This window comes from Ascaphus truei, unplaced genomic scaffold, assembly GCF_040206685.1.
Source record: "Ascaphus truei isolate aAscTru1 unplaced genomic scaffold, aAscTru1.hap1 HAP1_SCAFFOLD_1309, whole genome shotgun sequence".
Classification (NCBI taxonomy): Eukaryota; Metazoa; Chordata; class Amphibia; order Anura; family Ascaphidae; genus Ascaphus; species Ascaphus truei.
In genome coordinates, this window is record NW_027454185.1 from 9,165 (window position 1) to 29,881 (window position 20,717).

At 41.4% G+C, this 20,717-nt stretch overlaps 1 protein-coding gene across 1 annotated transcript in view; it reads right to left on the reverse strand.

Annotated features, from left to right (window-relative positions):
- Positions 1-7,332: 7,332 nt before the first annotated feature.
- Positions 7,333-20,717, reverse strand: part of LOC142475659 (uncharacterized) — a 29,991-nt gene continuing 16,606 nt past the window's right edge. The window contains exon 4 of the mRNA XM_075581431.1: positions 7,333-9,028. Within this exon, the coding sequence (XP_075437546.1) occupies positions 7,527-9,028 (1,502 nt within the window). The 3' untranslated portion in view covers positions 7,333-7,526. The remainder of the gene's footprint in view (positions 9,029-20,717) is intronic.

A 20,717-nucleotide genomic window follows, 5' to 3' on the forward strand; every position in this document is an offset into this window, starting at 1 on the left:
TCTTTAGTCCCAGGAACTCGCAATTACCATTGAGTTCCCACTATATTACAGTATCCCTAAGTACACTGTAATACAGGTCCAGTTCAATCCCACCGCTGCCACCAGTTTTATTAATAACCTGTGACGGGAGCTTTGTGACAGGCTATGAATAATACACCACCAAAGATATAACTGGGTTGAACCGGACGAGGCTTAGATATGATAAAGTATAATTTATTCCTTGAAAAAGGTAAACACACGAGATATACAAATAACAGACAAAATATGGACACTTACTTAAAGGTTAGGACAAGAAAAGCCATCAGGATACAGGATGGGCCATTTCTTCCATAATTCAGTTTCATATGAAGACATCACAGCAATACATGAAGGTCATGAAGACCCATGAAGACATTTGAGTAAGGGCTGACAGTGGGTTAAATACCATTTTAAACCCTTCTCTTAACCCTAGATGCCGAGTTGGCTAGAAAAAATCTCTTTGAAGCAGATTTTGGCTTCCATTGTAAGTGTGAAGTATCACACTTAAAAACACTTAGTTCCTTGGTTCCTGCCCCCAGTATAAACAATTAGGGCAGTTACCTTTTGATCACTGGCCTATGCTAATTCTTGCAGGATGCCCTTCCTGCATTATTTAACATAGCAGATGGAGTCTGCATTTTTCAGAGCAGATCCAAAATTCCCATATACACTGTAAATAACTTCATAACTTCAGTTCAGTGTTACTTACTGGCACGCGAGACATATTAATACATTCCGTCACGCATGACGCTCCCAATGAGACTAAATACTACCGTGTAATACTAAAATGAAGAGAGATATTAATATCTGTCTCTAAAGGACCGGCTAAACATCAGGTGTCTGTAATCCTTATGTGCGAATCAGTCCCACGAATACACATATGTAGCTTTTAGCACGTTCAGCCGAGGACATCTCATAATATTCTTATATTTAATAAGGTCACTCATTCTGTAGCCCCACTCCTAAATCAGGGGCGTTTGGCCAGTCTACCAAATGGAGTGTCTGGCAGGATACTATGGTTTGTAAGTGTGAGTTATAACACTCACAAACCACTCCAGCTTCCTGAAACCATTTGGTCGCATTCCTTAGTAGGCAGGCATCTTTGAGGGTAACTTAAATAAAAGGGCTAGAATCACTATTCAACTATTAACCCTTGCCCTCCCGGATGGATCCCAATGTTTGTGTGGTGCAGTCACTGGAACAGAAACAATAAATTTTTACAGGGCAATAAACAGTTGGATGGCTGAAGCAAGGCAAAACCACATTATTGGACCCCAGTCCAGTTAACCCCTTTCTTCCCAGGTGAGAGTAGAGGGTGGCCAAATGGGGTGTAACCCCTTTAATCCCGGGCCAAATTCCCTCTCTTGACAGGTACCCTAAATCTAGATTAAAGGACTTAAAGGAGCCGCTGGCCTCCTTGCTCAACTCGGTGTCGGTCTAGGAGGCGGCCAAAAGTAATCGCTCAATGACCTCAAAACACACTTTAATGACCCCTTTGTACGGCAATCCAGATTTTGCTCCGGGGTTAGAGGGCAAGAATTTCACGCTATGGCAGAAATTGGGGTTCAGGAGGCTGAAAGACCTGGAGGGGAGAAACATTATCAAATCATTTGACCAATTAAAGTCAGAAAAAGACATCCCCACCACAGAATTCCTTAGATACCTCCAGGCCTGGGCATTTTATATCAAACACTCAGCAAGACCACCGCTAACTAATTTTGAAAAGCTCTGTGTGCGGGGCACCGACACACGGGTACTGATTTCTGCTTTGTACAGAGATGTGATCGGAGCCAACAGGGACGGTACACGTAGACCCAGATTCATGACTCAGTGGGAGACAGATCTGACAGGGCCACTAGAAGACGAGGATTGGACGGAAAACTTTAAGGCAGCTACCAGTAGCTCGATCTGCACGACTTTAAAGGAGAACTCATATAAAGTAATGATGAGGTGGTATCTCACCCCAGTTAGATTGGCTAAATTTTCCCAGGCAGTGCGGGGAAAGGGGGGAGCTGGTGCACGTGCTGTGGTCCTGCCCACAAATCATACCCGTTAGAGATTGGTTGCAGAGGATCTTGGGCCTCCCAATTCAGCTAGACCCATGGCTGTTTCTGTTAAGCAAACCTACAAAAGAAGTGTCAAGATCACAGAGCAAATTAATTGCACATTTTGCAACGGCTATGAGGTGCGAGACCGCAGCATTGTGGAATCAGAATGCAATTCCATCAATAGGAAAAATTCGGAACAGGATTTGGTTTGTTTGCCAGATGGAAAAGTTGAGTTTAGTTAACGACACTGGCCCAAATTTCCAAAAGGTCTGGCTGCCCTGGGTGGCACAGACGGTTATCCAGGGGATGAGCAATGCCACCGTCTGGCTCTGACAGGATCTGGCGAGTTCTCCTCTGATGGGCGGTGAGGGTCGGATACAGAAGAACTAGGAGGACGATAGTGGACACCCCCCCCCACGGGGACACTGAAGTGGGCGGGCACCCTCCTTACCCAGGGCTACGGAGTTAAAGCAAGGAGCGATCTCAGATCATCTGCACATGTTAGGAGAGCCTCGGTGACACCTCCGCCAAACCCCTCCCCCCCCCCAATTCCTCACCTTCTTGTCATTCCCTTCCCATGTCTGTTTAGATGTATGTCCATAATTGTTTTTTTACAGTACTTATTATATGAATGTATGCTATATACTTAAAACCCAATAAAATGAAAGTTAAAAAAAAAACGCATGTTGCACAGGTTGCATTTCTCCGCCATTGGAGTCCATGGCAGAAACACAATTTAAACAATTCCCCATACTCCGTTTGGTTGATCAGAGAGGATCGGGAATTGCCATGCAATCATGCCGGAGCGGTGACTGCAGGGTGGCCAAATCCCAGCCCTCTAGTTCTTACCGAACCGCAGATATGGGTTCCCAGTTTATGCAGTTTTTCACTTAGCGTTTTCACCGCCTCGCGGCTTTCCTCCACCATTGTGGTCAATGGCATGGCCCTCGTGGTGGGCGCGACCCTTTCCCGTGGCCATTGACCATCGGACCCGGTTAGGGTCGAGTAAGGGGTTTCCCCTGAGCTAGGGGCAAAAAGAATTAGACCACTACCTGCCCTAGGACCGGAGTTACAATTTTAATAGGTTTGAAATTGGCCGTGACCAAGTTCCCACGGCACTTTCCTGATTAAAGGCTCTTTCATTGAAATTGTATCCGCTTTCGGAGTTTGCGGTTTGGCTGGCAGCCAACTCGTCCTTGGAGAGCGGAATCGAGGAATCCCCATTGAAAGACATTACGGCAGGCCTGCACAACTCGTAAAGCAAGAAGGGACGAACTGCTCCAAGGAAAAAAAAATTGGGGCCGCACGGGTAAAATCATCATTATCATCATCATCATCATCTCTCCTCCAGCACCTCTCATCATCATCCTCATATCTCCCCCAGAACCCCTCACTATCAACCTTTGCGATACTCCCCATCTATCTCTCATATCCCCATCTCTCCCCCTACCCCACACACACAATACTCCCCCTCCACATCACACACAATACCCCCTTGCACACCACAAACATACCACACCCCCCCCTGCACCTCACATCATTCTCCCCCCCTGCACCTCACATCACTCTCTCCCCTGCACCTCCAATGACCCTCCCCTGCACCCCCAATTACATCATCTCGCCCCCCTCTTCCCTACCTTGCAGTGGAGGAGGTGGCGGCAGAGCAGGCAGGAATGCAAGCACGCTCTAGAAAGCAGCAGGTTGGAAGTGCCTCAATGCTAGAGCGCGCTGCTACCCTGCGAGGGGGAGAGTGGGCTCGCAGGGGAGGGGAAGAGCAGGCTCGCGGGGGAGGGGGAGAGCAGGCTTGCGGGAGGGCGCGGGAGAGCGGAATTGGGAGGGAGGGGGAGAGCAGAAAGCCGCCGCTGGCCGCACAGTGAGTTCAGGCGGGCAGCGTGTTGTGCAGGCCTGCATTACGCCATTCATTTCAATGGAGCAGCTCCGCTCCTCCTCTCAGGCGCCACCTGCTGGTCTTCTCAGGTATCGGGCCCAAAACTGTGAAATCTCCATAGATAACTATGGAGCTTCAATGGCGCCTTATGGAACCGGTTGCAAATGGAGGGTGAAAATGCGGGAAGGGGAACAAAGGGTCATAAATACACAAACACCATTAACCCTTTCCCCCCTGACCTGATCCCAGTGTATGTGTTTGGTGCATATGCTGTAGGGGTACAAACAAAGGTAATTAGGACAATACATACAACCAGAAAAGAGAACACATTTTGCACTGAGGCAGGGTAATAAAAACACATGTAATCACTGTTACATTTAACCCCTCGCCTCTCACACGGTGGTGGGGGGTGGCCAGCTGGGGTGTAACCCCTTTATTACCGGGCCAACCCCCTCCCCCCCCATCGCTACACTCTCCCTGCATGAATTTGTTGGTTTCTGAAGAGATGACCCTAACACTGAATTGTTTCCCACACTGAACAAGCAAATGGTTTCTCCCATGTAAATACTTGGGTGTGACAGGAGGTCACACTTTGTACTGAATTGTTTCCAACACCCTGAACTAGGGTTAGACAATAACAAAAAAATATCCCACCATAAGAGTATTAAGTAATTTATCGTGATAATATTCAGCAACATATTAACACCCAATAGAAAGCAAAAAAGCAAAAGTCCTCAAAATGTTCAAGGTCATTTATTGTGAAACATATTTCTTATACAAATGCATTTCATTCTTAATAAAATGTAAAAAAGCAAATACATTTTAGTATATTTTAAGAATAACAAATGTTTCCATAAAAATGTTACCTTAACTACAGCCACACTAAAGCCCCTTTCTTCACCATGTTATTTTTATTTATTTATAAAATGTGTTACCAGGAAGTAATACATTGAGAGTTACCTCTCGTTTTCACATATGTCCTGGGCATAGAGTTAAGATGACAAATAATACATGGTTACAAAAATACAAGACATTGCATGCACAGTTAAAGATAATATATATTATAGGCGTATGTAACCGTTACAGACCAGATTAAAATGTGAGACAGCTTTAGTTTTGAAAGAACTTAAACTGGTGGTGGATGCGACTGAGAATGTTGAGAAATTTGACATTAAGGGGGTCTAACGTAAACAGCACTGACATCTCAGCAGCCATTTTGGCAGACTATCCTTGTCAGCCATTTTTGTCTTGTTTGCTATAAGTTTTGTATGTCATTCAGTCTGTGTCTGTCTTCCATGTGTTATGTGCTGATTTCTGTGAAACTTGTCTGTGTGAACGTGAGAAAGCAGAGTGGTTGTTGGGCTCTCAGTAGATGCTTTGTATCCTTTGCCAGCTGCAAATGATGAGGTGATGAGGAAGGAGTATGTGGGAGTGTGGAGCGGTAGAGAAAAGTCCAGACAATAATGAGAAACCTTGGTAGAATTAGCTTGAGTCTGAGATAAGCAGTTTCTCACATTGTAACTCTGAAACAAAGTATCAATAATAATGTGGAGGAAAGGTTACTGAAGCTGATGTAATCCTTTCTTGCTGATTTACATATATTCATTTTGTTTCTTTATTATACAATTACGTTATTTTTATGACGTACAAGCGACCTCATAAAGGGGCGTATGTTTTCGTTTTTAGGTTATAAATATGTCACACCATATTAACTGTTAGAGAGCTTTTCTATAGAAGCTTTCTCCTGTGTACACTGAATAAACTCATTTGATAACTACATTTTTTGTTGTAACATTTTTACAGCTTTAACACGAGAGTCTCCGGGTAGGTTGTTCCAGTTTTGGGGTGCACGGTAAGAAAGTTTATAATTACCCCCTCGACCCCCCTTCTCCTGTACACATTAATAGGGCATGGGGAGGCGAGGGTTAATGGGCATGGGGAAGGAGGGGGTAAAGAGGCACGGGTGAGAGCCGAGAGAAATACGGGGGAGGAGAGAAAGAGGTCGAGTCATGGTGGAAGGGAAGGGGTAAGAGGCATGGCAGAGGGGAAGTGGTTAATATGGAGGGGTGAGATTACCAGCAGGAGGATTCCTTATAGCTGCATGTGAAAATCAAGGAGCTCCCACTCCACTGTCTCTACCAGGCCCACTCAGTCCTCTCTGTGACACAGTCCCCACCCCCACGCCTCCCTGCCAGACCCACCCCCACTCTGCAGCTGCTGATAGGAATGCCATGGTAAGACGTAATGGCAAGTATTGCGTTACCGTCCATTTTTATTACTGCAGTATTACTATGCTACTGGTATATTGCCCAACCCTACTTTGAACAATCACATATTTTATCTCGTGCATGAATCCTCATGTGTGTAAGGAGGCTGATCCTCTGTGAAAAGCTTTCCCCCCACTATGTACATGGAAATGGTTTCTCCCGTGTATGAATCCTGTGGTGGGTGAGGAGGTGGCTCATTTCAGAAAAGCTTTCCTCACACTCTGTACATGTGAATGGTTTCTCCCCTGTATGTATCCTCTGGTGTAAGAGGAGGTTGTTCTTAACCCTGTGCGGTCCAAGTAATTTTCACTAAGTGCGCCAGCAAGTCTAATTTATTTTCCAGAAAAAAAAACCACAGCTTTTTTTTACTGCTCGCGCACACTCTCACACTGCGTGCGCGATCTCACTGGGCACGCGCACTCAATGCGCGCGCTTGCTCTCACTGCGCACTCTTACTGTGGGCGTGCTCTCACTGCGCGTGCGCACTCTTACTGCTCTTAATCTTTCGGCATACCTCCGATATCAGCTGTTTTGTCTGCTGGGGCTGGGGGGTGGAGGAAGGATCAGTGCGGCTGCTGGGAGAAGGGGAATGCAGGGGACTCACACCACCCATACACCCCCCCCCCCTACCCAGATGTCAGCTGCTTTGTCTGCCTGTGCGGTTCGGTGCAGGGTTGAGGGGGGGAGGGAGGAGGAGAGGAATCAGTGCGGCTGCTGGGAGAAAGGGACTCACAGCACACACACAGCCAGCCCCCTCCCCCCCACCACCGATGTCAGTGCTGGGAGAAGGGGAATGCAGGGGAGTCACAGCCCCCCTCTTTCCTCCGATGTCAGCTGCTTTGTCTGCCTGTGGGGATTGGTGCGGGGGTGGGGGGGGGCGGGTGTGGGGTGGATCGGTGCAGGGCTGGGGGGGGGGTGATCGGTGCAGGGCTGGGGGGGGGGTGATCGGTGCAGGGCTGGGGGGGGGGTGATCGGTGCAGGGCTGGGTGGGGGGGGGTGATCGGTGCAGGGCTGGGTGGGGGGGGGTGATCGGTGCAGGGCTGGGTGGGGGGGGTGATCGGTGCAGGGCTGGGTGGGGGGGGTGATCGGTGCAGGGCTGGGGGAGGGAGGGGCGGGGGAGGGATCAGTGCAGCTGCTGAGAGAAGGGGAATGCAGGGGACTTGTGCTGCAGCCTGTGCCTCGCTCCACATCTTCCTCCCGATCCGACATTGGACCGCAAGTGGCAAAATATTTTGTCGGATATATTCCGACATTGGACCGGAAAGGGTTAATACAGAATGGTTTCCCACACTCTGTAGGTGTGAATCATTTCTCTCCTGTATGAATCCTCTCGTGTCTGAGGAGACTCCTCTTAACTGTGAATTGTTTCCCACACTCTGCACATGTGAATGGTTTCTCCCCTGTATGAATCTGCTCATGGTTGCAGAGATCTGTCTTCTGAGAAAAGCTTTTACTACACACTGCACATGTGAATGGTTTCTCTCCTGTATGAATCCTCTGGTGTCTGAGAAGATGGCTCTTAATTGTGAATTGTTTCCCACACTCTGTACATGTAAATGGTTTCTCCCCTGTATGAATCCGCTCATGGATGAGGAGCCCCGCCTTTGTAGAAAAGCTTTTATTACACTCTGTACATGTGAATGGTTTCTCCCCTGTATGGGTCATCTGGTGTCTGAGGAGGCGTTTCTTAATACTGAATTGTTTCCCACACTCTGTACATGTGAAGGGTTTCTCTCCAGTATGAGTCATCTGGTGTATGAGGAGACTGCTCTTAAATATGAATTGTTTCCCATACTCTGTACATGTGAATCGTTTCTCTCCTGTATGAGTCATCTGGTGACTGAGGAGGTTTCTCTTAATACTGAATTGTTTCCCACACTCTGTACATGTGAATGGTTTCTCTCCTGTATGAGTCAGCTGGTGTCTGTGGAGGTTTCTCTTAATACTGAATTGTTTCCCACACTCTGTACATGTGAATGGTTTCTCCCCTGTATGAATCCGCACATGGATGAGGAGTCCCGCCTTTGTAGAAAAGCTTTTACTACACTTTGTACATGTGAATGGTTTCTCTCCAGTATGAGTCATCTGGTGTATGAGGAGGTTGCTCTTAATACTGAATTGTTTCCCACACTCTGTACATGTGAAGGGTTTCTCTCCAGTATGAGTCATCTGGTGTATGAGGAGACTGCTCTTAAATATGAATTGTTTCCCACACTCTGTACATGTGAATGGTTTCTTTCCTGTATGAGTCATCTGGTGACTGAGGAGGTTTCTCTTAATACTGAATTGTTTCCCACACTCTGTACATGTGAATGGTTTCTCCCCTGTATGAATCATCTGGTGATTGAGGAGGGTCCTCTTAGTACCCAACTGTTTCCCACACTCTGTACAAGTAAAATGAGTCACTGTAGTTTGAATCATCTGGTGTGAAAGAAGTTTCCCCTTCAGTGAGAAACCCTTCCCACCATCTGTGCATGTAAAGGTTTGCTCTCTAGCGGGGACACAAAGGTGTGTGAGCAGGTCCCTGTCCAGTGAGAAGCTTTTGCCACACTGACAACAGAGAAAAGGCTGAGCACCGCGGCTTCTTCTTAAATCTCTCGCATACGTTTTGCTCGACCCATATTTAGAGTCCGTCTCCGCTGTGTGCTGTACAAGGTCTGTAAATTCACCACCATGTGGCACTGGTTCCTTGCAAGTGTCTAAAATGTGGCAGGAATCATTGTTTTTTGGCACTTCTGGGCTGCGAGTAGTCAGCCAGCTTCTGGATATATCAGAGCTCAAGTTCTGTTCCTCATTCAGGCCGATCTCTAACAGAAGTAAACAAAAAAGACAGAACAAATGTTTTCAATCTGTAAATCAAATTACTGAACGCAAATTACAAATCCAAAACACTGAAGAATTTATTTCACCGATACTTAGTTAACAAAATATTCTCATCACCCAGGGTTTTAAAATTGTGGCACATTTTGGCACATGGACATCCAGTGACCCCTGACTGTGGTGATTCCCGAAGGCCTGAAATGTATTTGTAGCAGCTCTCACAGTGAAATCATTGATACATATATAACTTGTATTTATTACTGTATTCATTATTTAAGGATACATGTACATCCTCCAAATAATTAACATTGAAAATGTCCATGAGAAGTAAAGTTAAGGTACTCCTGGTCTATCTTATTAGTGCGTTAATAATATCAACTAAACCAGACAGCAACCTATAGTGTAAAGATACTGTAGATGCCCATGTATGTATGTCTTTATTTATATAAGGCCCGCCATGGGCACTTTATCAAAGAGTGGTTTCCTGTGTCTAGAGAGTGTCACCTTATAGGCACACCCCGCCAGAAACACTGCCTACCTGTATCAAAGGTAAAAAAAGTCCCATGGGAACAAAACAGTCCGGGGAAAATGTAACCACGGAAAGAAGGCAGTATAACTTTGGGGGAGAAATCCAGCAGAAGGACACAATAAAGAATACAATAACAATAAACTTAAATAGACTCATAAGGACAATAAAAATTAAATGAAAAAGCATCAAATTTAAAAATGGATAAGATGTGGAGAGAATAAAATTATTTAAATTAACTGTAACACCAAATAATATAATCATGTAATAATATACATATAATAAATGTAAATGCAACTACCAAGGCAAAGAACAATTTGAATCTTGATAAGGGGAGTATACAGTTAGGTCCGGAAATAAGTGGATACTGATACAAGTTTGATTATTTCGGCTGTGTACGAAAATAAATTCAAGTTACAGTTAAATAATGAATATGGGCTTAAAGTGCAGTATATGAGCTTTAATTTGGGGGTATTCACATCCAAATTGGAGGAAAGAAAAACCCCTTCACAACATCCAGCCAAGTGAAGAACACTCTCCAGGAGCTAGGTATATCATTATCCAAGTCTACCATAAAGAGAATATTGGTGGGATAGGGAGAGGGGAACAGGGAAGGGGAAATGACTCTCGCTTCAGCTTAATTTAAACAGGCGAATAAATGGTAACAAAGGTGCATAGGGGGAATGGGGTATTAGTATAATGTAAGAAAAAAGAAACACACTTTAACATGCACTCATTGTCTGAATTGATATGGTGACTAAAAGTTAATACTTATTATTTTATTAAATTGATTAAAATAAATGGTGATAAATAAATTACAATTATGAACAACAGAAACTCAACATATAAAACAAACCAACAAACATAAACCGGACCACAGGGGAAGATGCAGTCTATAAATAAACACTTAATAGCGGCGAGTGAAGCTCACAAAATAAGTATTTAATATGTCCCCTTGTCCAGCACTAATATAAAGTTAAAAGACCTATATTAAGTCAGACAGGTACCTATGGCTAACGGTCACGATGCTAGAAGCACACTGCACGCAATAAATGGATACTCCTATAGAATTCTACATACATTAAACACAACAAAAACCAACCAGATTGATAAATTGATCAGTTGCAGAATGTCAGAACACCATAGGCATAGTATATGCTGTTAACACTCAGTATAAAGTCTTATCTGCTAAAGTGTATAATGATGCAATATGTGATGGCCCACAAAGTGTGTTTGGTGTGGCCCTGAGGCACGAGTCTTTGCTCGTATCAAAGTATAGCCTCTTATACTAGACTAAGGAGTTGCAGTGTAAATCATTGGTGATGCTGTTCTTATAGAGTAATTATAACCTGGGGTGGGGTGGGAGTCGCATGGGGTGCTGATACTTTGTAGACAATGAACTGCTATTTAGGAAGCAATCAAAGACCATAGCATATAGTAATAGCCACGTTACAAAGCGCTACTCGCGTTACAAAAATGTAACTTATAAGACAACCGCTACACAAATATACAATACCATCGTCATGGCATTATAGTAGCAAAGAAACATATATAGTGTTTCCGTGTAGCTACAGTGTATTGTGAATAATAGTGATACCAAGGCGCTAACAACTTAAAATATAAGTGAATAATTCTAACTGCAAAAATTATATCAAGTGCAATTACAATATGTGCCAAATAATAATCTAAAATAAAAGCAAATTAATAAATAACCCTGCTCAAACCCTCTGGTGGGACCTGTTTCACGGGTTCCAAGAAGTATGATAGATCTCAAACAATCCAGGAGGAGCATATATGGGAAACAAAAGGAAAAACAATGCAAAATTTAAGTGCAGATGTATGGATATTAAGGGATATAATGCGATGAAATCTTGGCTTTGATGGTATGCCTACTCACAAGATGTCAGTGGTTTAAATGCGATTAGCAGATAGGGCTGCTACCCTTTGGGTAAAGATGGTATGTGGAACTCCCTCTAGGCTCGTCTCGTCAATGCAGGTAGTATATATGAGAGAGGGAAAGAGCACTACATAGCGCGATCAGATGTATAAAAATACTTTATAAAATGTAGGTATAAAAATGCGCTTACAATGTGCTAGAATAAAACATGCATTTGTCACAATATATCTGTGTACAGTGGGTTCACCGCAGCTCTCACCGCCTCCCCTTGGTACTCCGGAGCTCCTTCGCCTGCACTTTGAATTCTCTGCTCCTCTCTATGCGTCCTTCCGTGCGTGTGACGTCACCGCTCTGAGGATTGGGAAACTACGGGTCGCCCACTAGTCCAAAATACCACTCTACGCATTTCGCCCAGCCCTTGAGAACTGCATACGGCTTCGTCAGGAGTGTGTAGGTTTTGGAATTAAGTATTGCCTATATATACCCTATTCTATCAAACAATTTAATTAGCTAAAACAATTTAAGCCATTCCATGATTGGGCACTATGTATAGCAAAGAAATGCATATTAAGAACATAGTTATAATTAGATAACAACATGAGAGTTTATTTAACAGATTTAACACATTATGAAACATCATTCAGAGAGATTTAATGAGACTAAAATTGTATTTTTATCACAAAAAGTATGTAATTACTAATATATGGAAGAATAATACTTCAATTGGACCAAGTATGAAAGGGATTAATTAATTAAGAATCACTTCGAAGGTTATATTTTAAGTGTGATTATCAGATTTTTAGATAGCAACTATTGGGAATGCTAATACACAGCAATAGGTTAGGAGTAATTAATTAGTGTGTTTTTATTATTTAACACATAATTGTCAGATTCTTAGATAGCAGCTGTTGGGAAAGCTAATACAAAGCAATGGATTAGGGATAATTATTTTGCATTCATTAGTGTGTTTTTATAATTTAACATATGCAGCAATTAATTATAGCCTAATCATATGTGCCCTACTACTGGGGTTACACAAATGTAGTGGATGAGACTATATTAGTAAACTATATGTAAATACTATAATGACTTATTAATCTATAAATATAATCTTAACCATAATTATTTATATGTGCTAATAATTAATTTGAGAATGACATTTCATTTACATTACCTCCAATTTTACACAAACCATGAACATACAATATTAATTACAACTCATACAGTCTTTTTAGTTGATATAATATTTGGATATAATATAAAACAGAATGTGTAAAGAACATAGGATCACAGACAACTAATTAACTTCTTTTAACAAGATAATTACACATTTATATTCCAAGTGTTTTACAATATTAAAGAACTGATACTACAATGTAATTAGAATACAAATTCACAATGCAAGGGTTTCTAGTTTTATCTGGTATGGATGACATGACACAGAAGGCTGAAAAGACATGGATAAAAACAGGGAAAACAGGAAAAAAGCATCATTAGATACATATTTATAGTAGAAAAGGTGCCAGATCTATTTCAGCATTTAGTCCTTTTGGCGTAAGAGTTTTTAAACAGTGGATCCAGAATGTCTCTCTTTTGAGCAATTCTGATCCCCTATCACCTCCCCTCCAGTGTGGTTGTACATGTTCTATTGCTTTGAACTGCAAGCTTGTGGGTTCCCCAGCATGGCATTCTAAGAAATGTTTTGGTATACTGTGGTTCAAGAGCTTCCTATTTATTCCACTCAGATGTTCAATTATCCTGGTTCGCACAGGCCTGATACTTTTTCCTACATATTGTAACCTGCAGGAACATTCCAGAAGATATACTACATGGTCCGTCCTGCAGGTCATAAAGCTTTCTATTTTAAAACGTTCGCCTGTTACGTTTGAAGAAAAATACATATGCTCAGATGATTTGAACCGACAAGCTGTACATTTCTTGCATCCATAGAATCCTTTCATATTTAGCCAACTATTATCCATACATTTCTTTTCTCTATAGGCTCCAATTTATTCTTTAAGTTGTTAGCTTTTTTAAAGATAATATTAGGTCTATCTGGTATAACCTGGCCTAGAATCGGGTCATTCTTTAGGATGTCCCAATGCTTAAGAATGATGTTTCTAATATTTCCTGCCTCCCTGTTATAGCCTGTGAGGAAGGCAAATTCAAAATTTATTTTCTCTGTGTTCTTTCTTTTTTTCACTGTTAACAAGTCACTTCTGTTCATATTATCCACCTTTTCCCTTGCATTACTGATTAGTTCTCTTTTGTAATTCTTCTCCAGAAATTTATTCTGAATTTTTTCTGATTGTGTATCACATTGTTCAACATCTGTGCAGTTTCTTTTGATGCGGATAAGTTGGCTAACTGGCACGTTATCCATCCATCTTGGTAGATGGCAGCTATCTCTCCTAATAAAATTATTTTTGTCTGTGTACTTAAAATTAGTTTTTGTCTTTAACACATTATTGTTTATATAAATATTTAAATCCAAATAATTAACTGTAGAGTGACTCCATTCATATGTGAAAGTAAGGTTGTAAGAATTGGTGTTAATACTCTCCAAAAATGTGACTAAACTTTCTTCCCCACCACTCCAAATAATAAGCACATCATCGATGTAGCGACGATAGAGGACAAGGCCCGCGCCAGGCTTGCAAATATCCCAGATGTTCTCTTTCTCCCAATCTGCTACAAACAGATTGGCATAGCCTGGCGCGAACCTTGTCCGCATAGCCTGGCGCGAACCTTGTCCCCATCGCCGTCCCACACTGCTGCAAATAAAAAGTATTTCCAAACCAAAAATAGTTGTGATGAAGAATAAAATTTATACTATCAATAATAAAATTAATTTGTGGCAAAGGTAAAGTCTCATCCTCCTGTAGAAATCGTTTTATTGCTGCACATCCCTGTGTGTGCTGGATCACGGTGTATAGTGATGCAACATCACATGTCGCTAGAATGTAATGATCCTCCCAAGTTATATCTTTTAGCAGATTTAATAGATCCAATGTATCTCTCAGATATGATTTTTGTTGCACTACATATTTTTGCAAAAAGGTATCAATGTACATGGAAAGATTGGATGTTAGTGAGTCAATCCCCGAGATAAAGCTAGGATGCCAGTCTTCTATTTCCTTCCTAAGGTACACAAAAGTGTAGTCAATCCCCCAGGCCGACCAATAGTCTCGGGGATTGACTCACTAACAGCCAATCTTTCCATGTACATTGATACCTTTTTGCAAAAATATGTAGTGCAACAAAAATCATATCAGAGATACATTGGATCTATTAAATCTGCTAAAAGATGTAACTTGGGAAGATCATTACATTCTAGCGACATGTGATGTTGCATCACTATACACCGTGATCCAGCACACACAGGGATGTGCAGCAATAAAACAATTTCTACAGGAGGATGAGACTTTACCTTTGCCACAAATTAATTTTATTATTGATAGTATAAATTTTATTCTTCATCACAACTATTTTTGGTTTGGAAACACTTTTTATTTGCAGCAGTGTGGGGCGGCGATGGGGACAAGGTTCGCGCTAGGCTATGCCAATCTGTTTGTAGCAGATTGGGAGAAAGAGAACATCTGGGATATTTGCGAGCCTGGCGCGGGCCTTGTCCTCTATCGTCGCTACATCGATGATGTGCTTATTATTTGGAGTGGTGGGGAAGAAAGTTTAGTCACATTTTTGGAGTATGAACACCAATTCTTACAACCTTACTTTCACAAATGAATGGAGTCACTCTACAGTTAATTATTTGGATTTAAATATTTATATAGACAATAGTGTGTTAAAGACAAAAACTCATTTTAAGGACACAGACAAAAATAATTTTATTAGGAGAGATCGCTGCCATCTACCAAGATGGATGGATAACGTGCCAGTTAGCCAACTTATCCGCATCAAAAGAAACTGCACAGATGTTGAACAATGTGATACACAATCAGAAAAATTCAGAATAAATTTCTGGAGAAGAATTACAAAAGAGAACTAATCAGTAATGCAAGGGAAAAGGTGGATAATATGAACAGAAGTGACTTGTTAACAGTGAAAAAAAGAAAGAACACAGAGAAAATACATTTGGAATTTGAATTCCTCACAGGCTATAACAGGGAGGCAGGAAATATCAGAAACATCATTCTTAAGCATTGGGACATCCTAAAGAATGACCCGATTCTAGGCCAGGTTATACCAGATAGACCTAATATTATCTTTAAAAAAGCTAACAACTTAAAGAATAAATTGGCGCCTAGCGCCTATAGAGAAAAGAAATGTATGGATAATGACAAAGTGAGAATATGACTTAAGGGGGGGGGGTCTGACATAACAGCACTGGGATCTAAGCAACCATTTTAAGTTAGCATCCATCTTAGGTCTTGTCTGAGTGAACGGGTTATGAGATGGACGTTTTGAATGAGGTTTTTGCTTTCAATTTTTCAAGTGATAATAAACCAAGCAGCTAACCGAAAAAACCTTGAGCAAAGTGCCAATGTTATGAAAATAGGAGACTGATAGCACTGTCTCTCATTCCGAGGGGGGGGGGGGTCCGTGAAGTTCTGTATGTAGAGAAAAGGTCAACGGCTTGTATAAGGAATATTGCTGAATCATTTCATTTAGGCATCCCATAATAATGCTTTAACTCAATGTGTTCATGTTCATATTTTGTTTATGTAGTGACGACACGCAACCTTGTATAGGGGGCGTGGGTTTAGTATTTTGTGTATAAATAAGGCCTGTATGCCACCATGTCGTTGGGAGAGTTTTATTTTGAAACTCTCCTCTGCGTGTGCACCGTACACTGCAATAAACTTATCTGTCATTCTGCAAAACATATCCTCAGACTTGTGTTTTTATTCACAACTTTCTCAGATGGCGCACCGAATAGAAACCCAGATTTACCGGAAGCTGAGCACCTGAAAAAAAAACTCCTCGGTCACTCAAATCTGAGCGCTCGTAAGAATCAAGGTAAAAGGCACCTTTTGAGGAAAGCCTGAGTTTAAAAAGTTGTTTTGAGTGATGTGTAGAGAGATGTGTTTTGAAGGGTGTCTCAATCTGTGTTGACGGGTTTACCTAGCCGTTTCAAATAAGTTTATTTGTCTGTTCCTGTATCCATTTTAAAGTGTTATAGTTGTTAAGTTTTATTGGGATTACGGTGAGAGTCCCGTTAAAGGTTTTGGTGTTTTGGTGATGAAGGTGAGTGTTTGTATGCTTAAGGGATTGTTTTTCAGACTGTCCTGGGTTGTGATAAATATTTTTGTTGTCTGAGCAGGAAGGGTCCCTGATTGTTCATTTGCTCTGTCTTGTCATTAACATACCAAGTGAGTTTATTTATGGATATCTGTTTAGAAGGTCTTATCTGTATCCATGTTATAAAAGTATAAGGTTTATCAGGACTGGGTTGGACCCGCTGAAGTAATTCAAGTGTTTTCTTGGGTATAGTTATGGTGAAAAAATCAGAACAATAACATGCCAAAAGAGTTGTACGCAATCAGCTTGCGCTGATTATTGTATCAGGTGTATTGTACAGGTCAATTAAATGTGATTACTGTAACAGGAGAATAATGGGAAACCAAAGTTCTAAAATTTTGCCGTTAGAGGTTGTGTGTCTGCAGACAAAAATAATAAAGAATGGATACAGAGAACAAGAAGAGACAATATAAATATGTTTTGTTGGCCAATGAAAATACACATGCAAGTTCAATGAAAATACACATGCAAGTCCCAATGAAAAACATGCCACCCCAATGAAAAGAGTTTGTTTGCAATAAATTACTATGGAAGGAAGCGTGAACCTATGAGCAGCCGCACCGGTTTTCTTATTCGTAAGAATGCGAACGCAAGGGCTCATAGTGGAACCTTCTAACTTTCAGTAATCCCTGTGTGTCTGTGGTAGTATAAATCTTTGGATTTTATGAGGTTTTTGTGGCTAAAGTCAAGCATGGCGTGACCGGCTGGCGGACGCCGCAGAAATCAGTTGTGAACGTATAAGCTTTTCCTTCCATTTCCCCACATGCAATAAGTGGTTATAAATCATTTCCTGATATAAACTCAAGTTTCGGTGCCGGCAAGTAAAATTGTTGCGCCCTTAATGGAGTGGCTAGATGGATTTGATACCCTAATGAATTTTTCCTGAATGATTACCTGTGTGAAAGATAAACCATGCTAAGTATCACCTGTGTGCACAAATCACCATCCAAAAACTTGCAAGTACGTACAAAAACATGAATATTATTTGCTCACAATGAAATCAAATGTCTGAAAGAAAGAGAATCAGATTCGCAGCAGCACAGAGCGTGCCCCCACCTTTTTCTCCAGCGCGAAGAATGTGCTAAGATACGAACTTTAACTCAAAAGCTCCGGAGCATCAGAGTAGTTTTAAAGTCAGGTTATTTATGAGAGTAAAGAAAGAGAAGGGAATTTTTAATATAGTTGCAGGGCAAAATTGTTTGGTAATAGGGGAGAAAGGTCTTTCTTTTATTTGTTCGTTATTTTTGTGATGTTGTTTGGCTACGTATGAGAGAAGTTTTTTGTATTGTGTGTGTTCTGTATTGTGTTTAACCAGTAAAAACACATTTCAATTTTATTTCTATGAGATTAGGATATGTTTGAGAATATTTTGTGTTTAAAAAAAAAAAGCGGGTTAAAAGCTCATAAGCATTGTTTGAAGTATACAGGCATACCCCACTTTAAGTACACTCACTTTAAGTACACTCGCGAGTAAGTACATATCGCCCAATAGGCAAACAGCAGCTCACGCATGCGCCTGTCAGCACGTCCTGAACAGCAATACCAGCTCCCTACGTGTACCGAAGCTGTGCGCAAGCGGGGAGACTATAGAGCCTGTTACACATGCGTTATTTACATCAGTTATGCACGGATATGACGATTGCAGTACAATACATGCATTGATAAGTGGGAAAAAGGTAGTGCTTCACTTTAAGTACATTTTCGCTTTACATACATGCTCCGGTCCCATTGCGTACGTTAATGCGGGGTATGCCTGTATATTGTATTGTATGTTTTTATGTATATAACGCCATTAATATGCACAGCGCTTCACAGGAGTGGTGCACGGCGTAATCATATAGGTAGCAAATGGTAAAGGTAAGAGGTCATGGAATAAGTGATCCAGACATAAAAGTAACATTAAGGAAGAGAAGTCCCTGCTCTGAGGAGCTTACAATCTAATTGGTAGGTAGGGAAAGTGTACAGAAACAGTAGAATTTGATTAGAAGCCAGGAGAGGAATTTCAGGAGGGGAAACGCAGAATCAGAGTTTAAAGAGTAGAGTGTTTCTGGCAGCAGCGTTTAGGATAGATAGTAGGGAAGACAGGTGAAAGTCAGGAAGGCGGGATAGCAAGGGATTACAGCTATCAAGATGGGAGAGAATGAGGGTCTGAATCAGAGTTTTTAACAGTTGAGCCCCGAGAGGAACAGGTGTATCTTTGTGATATTGTGGAGGAAAAAGCGACAGTTATAGAAATGTTTTGAATGAAAGAGGAGAATATGAGAGAGAAGTTGGGAGTGACCCATAAGCAGCGTGCTTGAGCTACTGGATGGAAGATTCAAGAGTCAAGCTTGCTATTTTTGAGTCATGGTATAACTATTACATGTTTGAAGGAGAATGGGAAATGTAGCAGAGTAGAGGGAAAAAGGAGATCAACAGTGATGGTGACACTCTCTTTTGAGACAGTGGAAAAAGAGTCAAGGAAAGCAGGAAGAGAGTAGGAAGCAAAGTAGGATAGGAGGAAAGAGAGGGAATGTTCTGGTGTATGGATTCAACCTCTTTCTTAAAATAGTCAGCAAAAGTCCTGAGGTGAGATGAAGGAAGAGTTAGTGAGGGTTAGACTTGTGAGTGTTGATTAATGGAGAGAAATAGGTGTGTAGCTTGAGAAAGGACAGAATTGCAACAGGATAGCATAAATTTGTAGTGAATGAAGTCAGTGAAACTATGAAAGTTCAAAACAGAAGGCATTAAAAAAAACTGAGTGGAGGGAAATAGCATGAGCGTGTGGAGTTATTTGTGTGTTAAGAAGTTATATAAACCTCAGCTATATAAAAGCCCGTTGGTTAATTTTTAAGAGGCCATAAAAAATGTAGTTCTTAGGGCTCTGGATAAAGCTCCATGTGTTTAAACTTTAAGCGAAAGTTCCAATCCAATAATTATTTTCAGGAAGAAGCCGTGGTGTGCCGTTATCTTATCTGTTCAGGGTCAATTGGCGAAACGCCCAGAAACAAAATGGCTTGTTGCCCAGGAACAAGTCTTCTAAAATATTTTTTTTCTTTAGTCAGATGAATATGCAGAGTGTCTTTAAAATTATAAAGCTGACCGTGTGCTCAGCACTGTGCAAAGAGATTATATAAAGCAAGACATTAGTGTGAAGTCTTATACAAGTCTTATACAAAATCATTTGTCTATTAACTGAATATGTGATGTATGTTATAACTTTTAACCATTTATTTTTTCAAAAGGTGTCCGTAAGCAGTGGTTATTGTCAAAAATTGCTGTGTAATCTAGAATGGGTTTACCAGGAAGGGGTGAATTTGGGAGTCACCTCTCATTTGTGGGTGTGTCTTGTACATAGGGTTAAATACAGGGGATACATAGTTGCAAAAGCAGTTACATAAGTGAATAAGGTATGCATTATATACAAGGCATTTCTAATTTTTTAGCAGAATAGTTACAGTGGAGTGTTTGGGTAAAAGCCAGATAGGGATTGGCTAGGGAAATTTGTATGGGTAAAATAATTGCTCAATTGGGAGGGAATATTTTTCCATGACAGTGGATAGTATTGGGAGAAGAGAGATTGGCCTGTAGTTTGAGACAGTGTTTTTTTGTCCCCACTTTTGAAGATTGGGACAAACTCTGGTAGTTTCCCAGGTCTTAGGGATATAGCCTGCAGACAGGATAGAATTAATTATGGAAGCAAGTGGTTTGGCAAGGGATGAGGTCCCAAAGTTTCAGGAGCTTAGATTGTATCAAAGTCAGGTTCACAGTGGCTACTTAGTTTTAATTTGAGGAACGAATTAGGAACATTAATAGGGAATACCTCTGTCTATATGCGGATGCTGAGACAGGAGTAAACACATTGATACAAGAATTTATTCCTAGGTATAAATTATCTCCCTATGAGACACATATGGGATGACTTGTGACTATCAGCAATCCAAAGGAACGAATTAAGGACCATGTTATTGGTAATAAAACAATAAGTTGTATGCAACTAATACATTTTTGG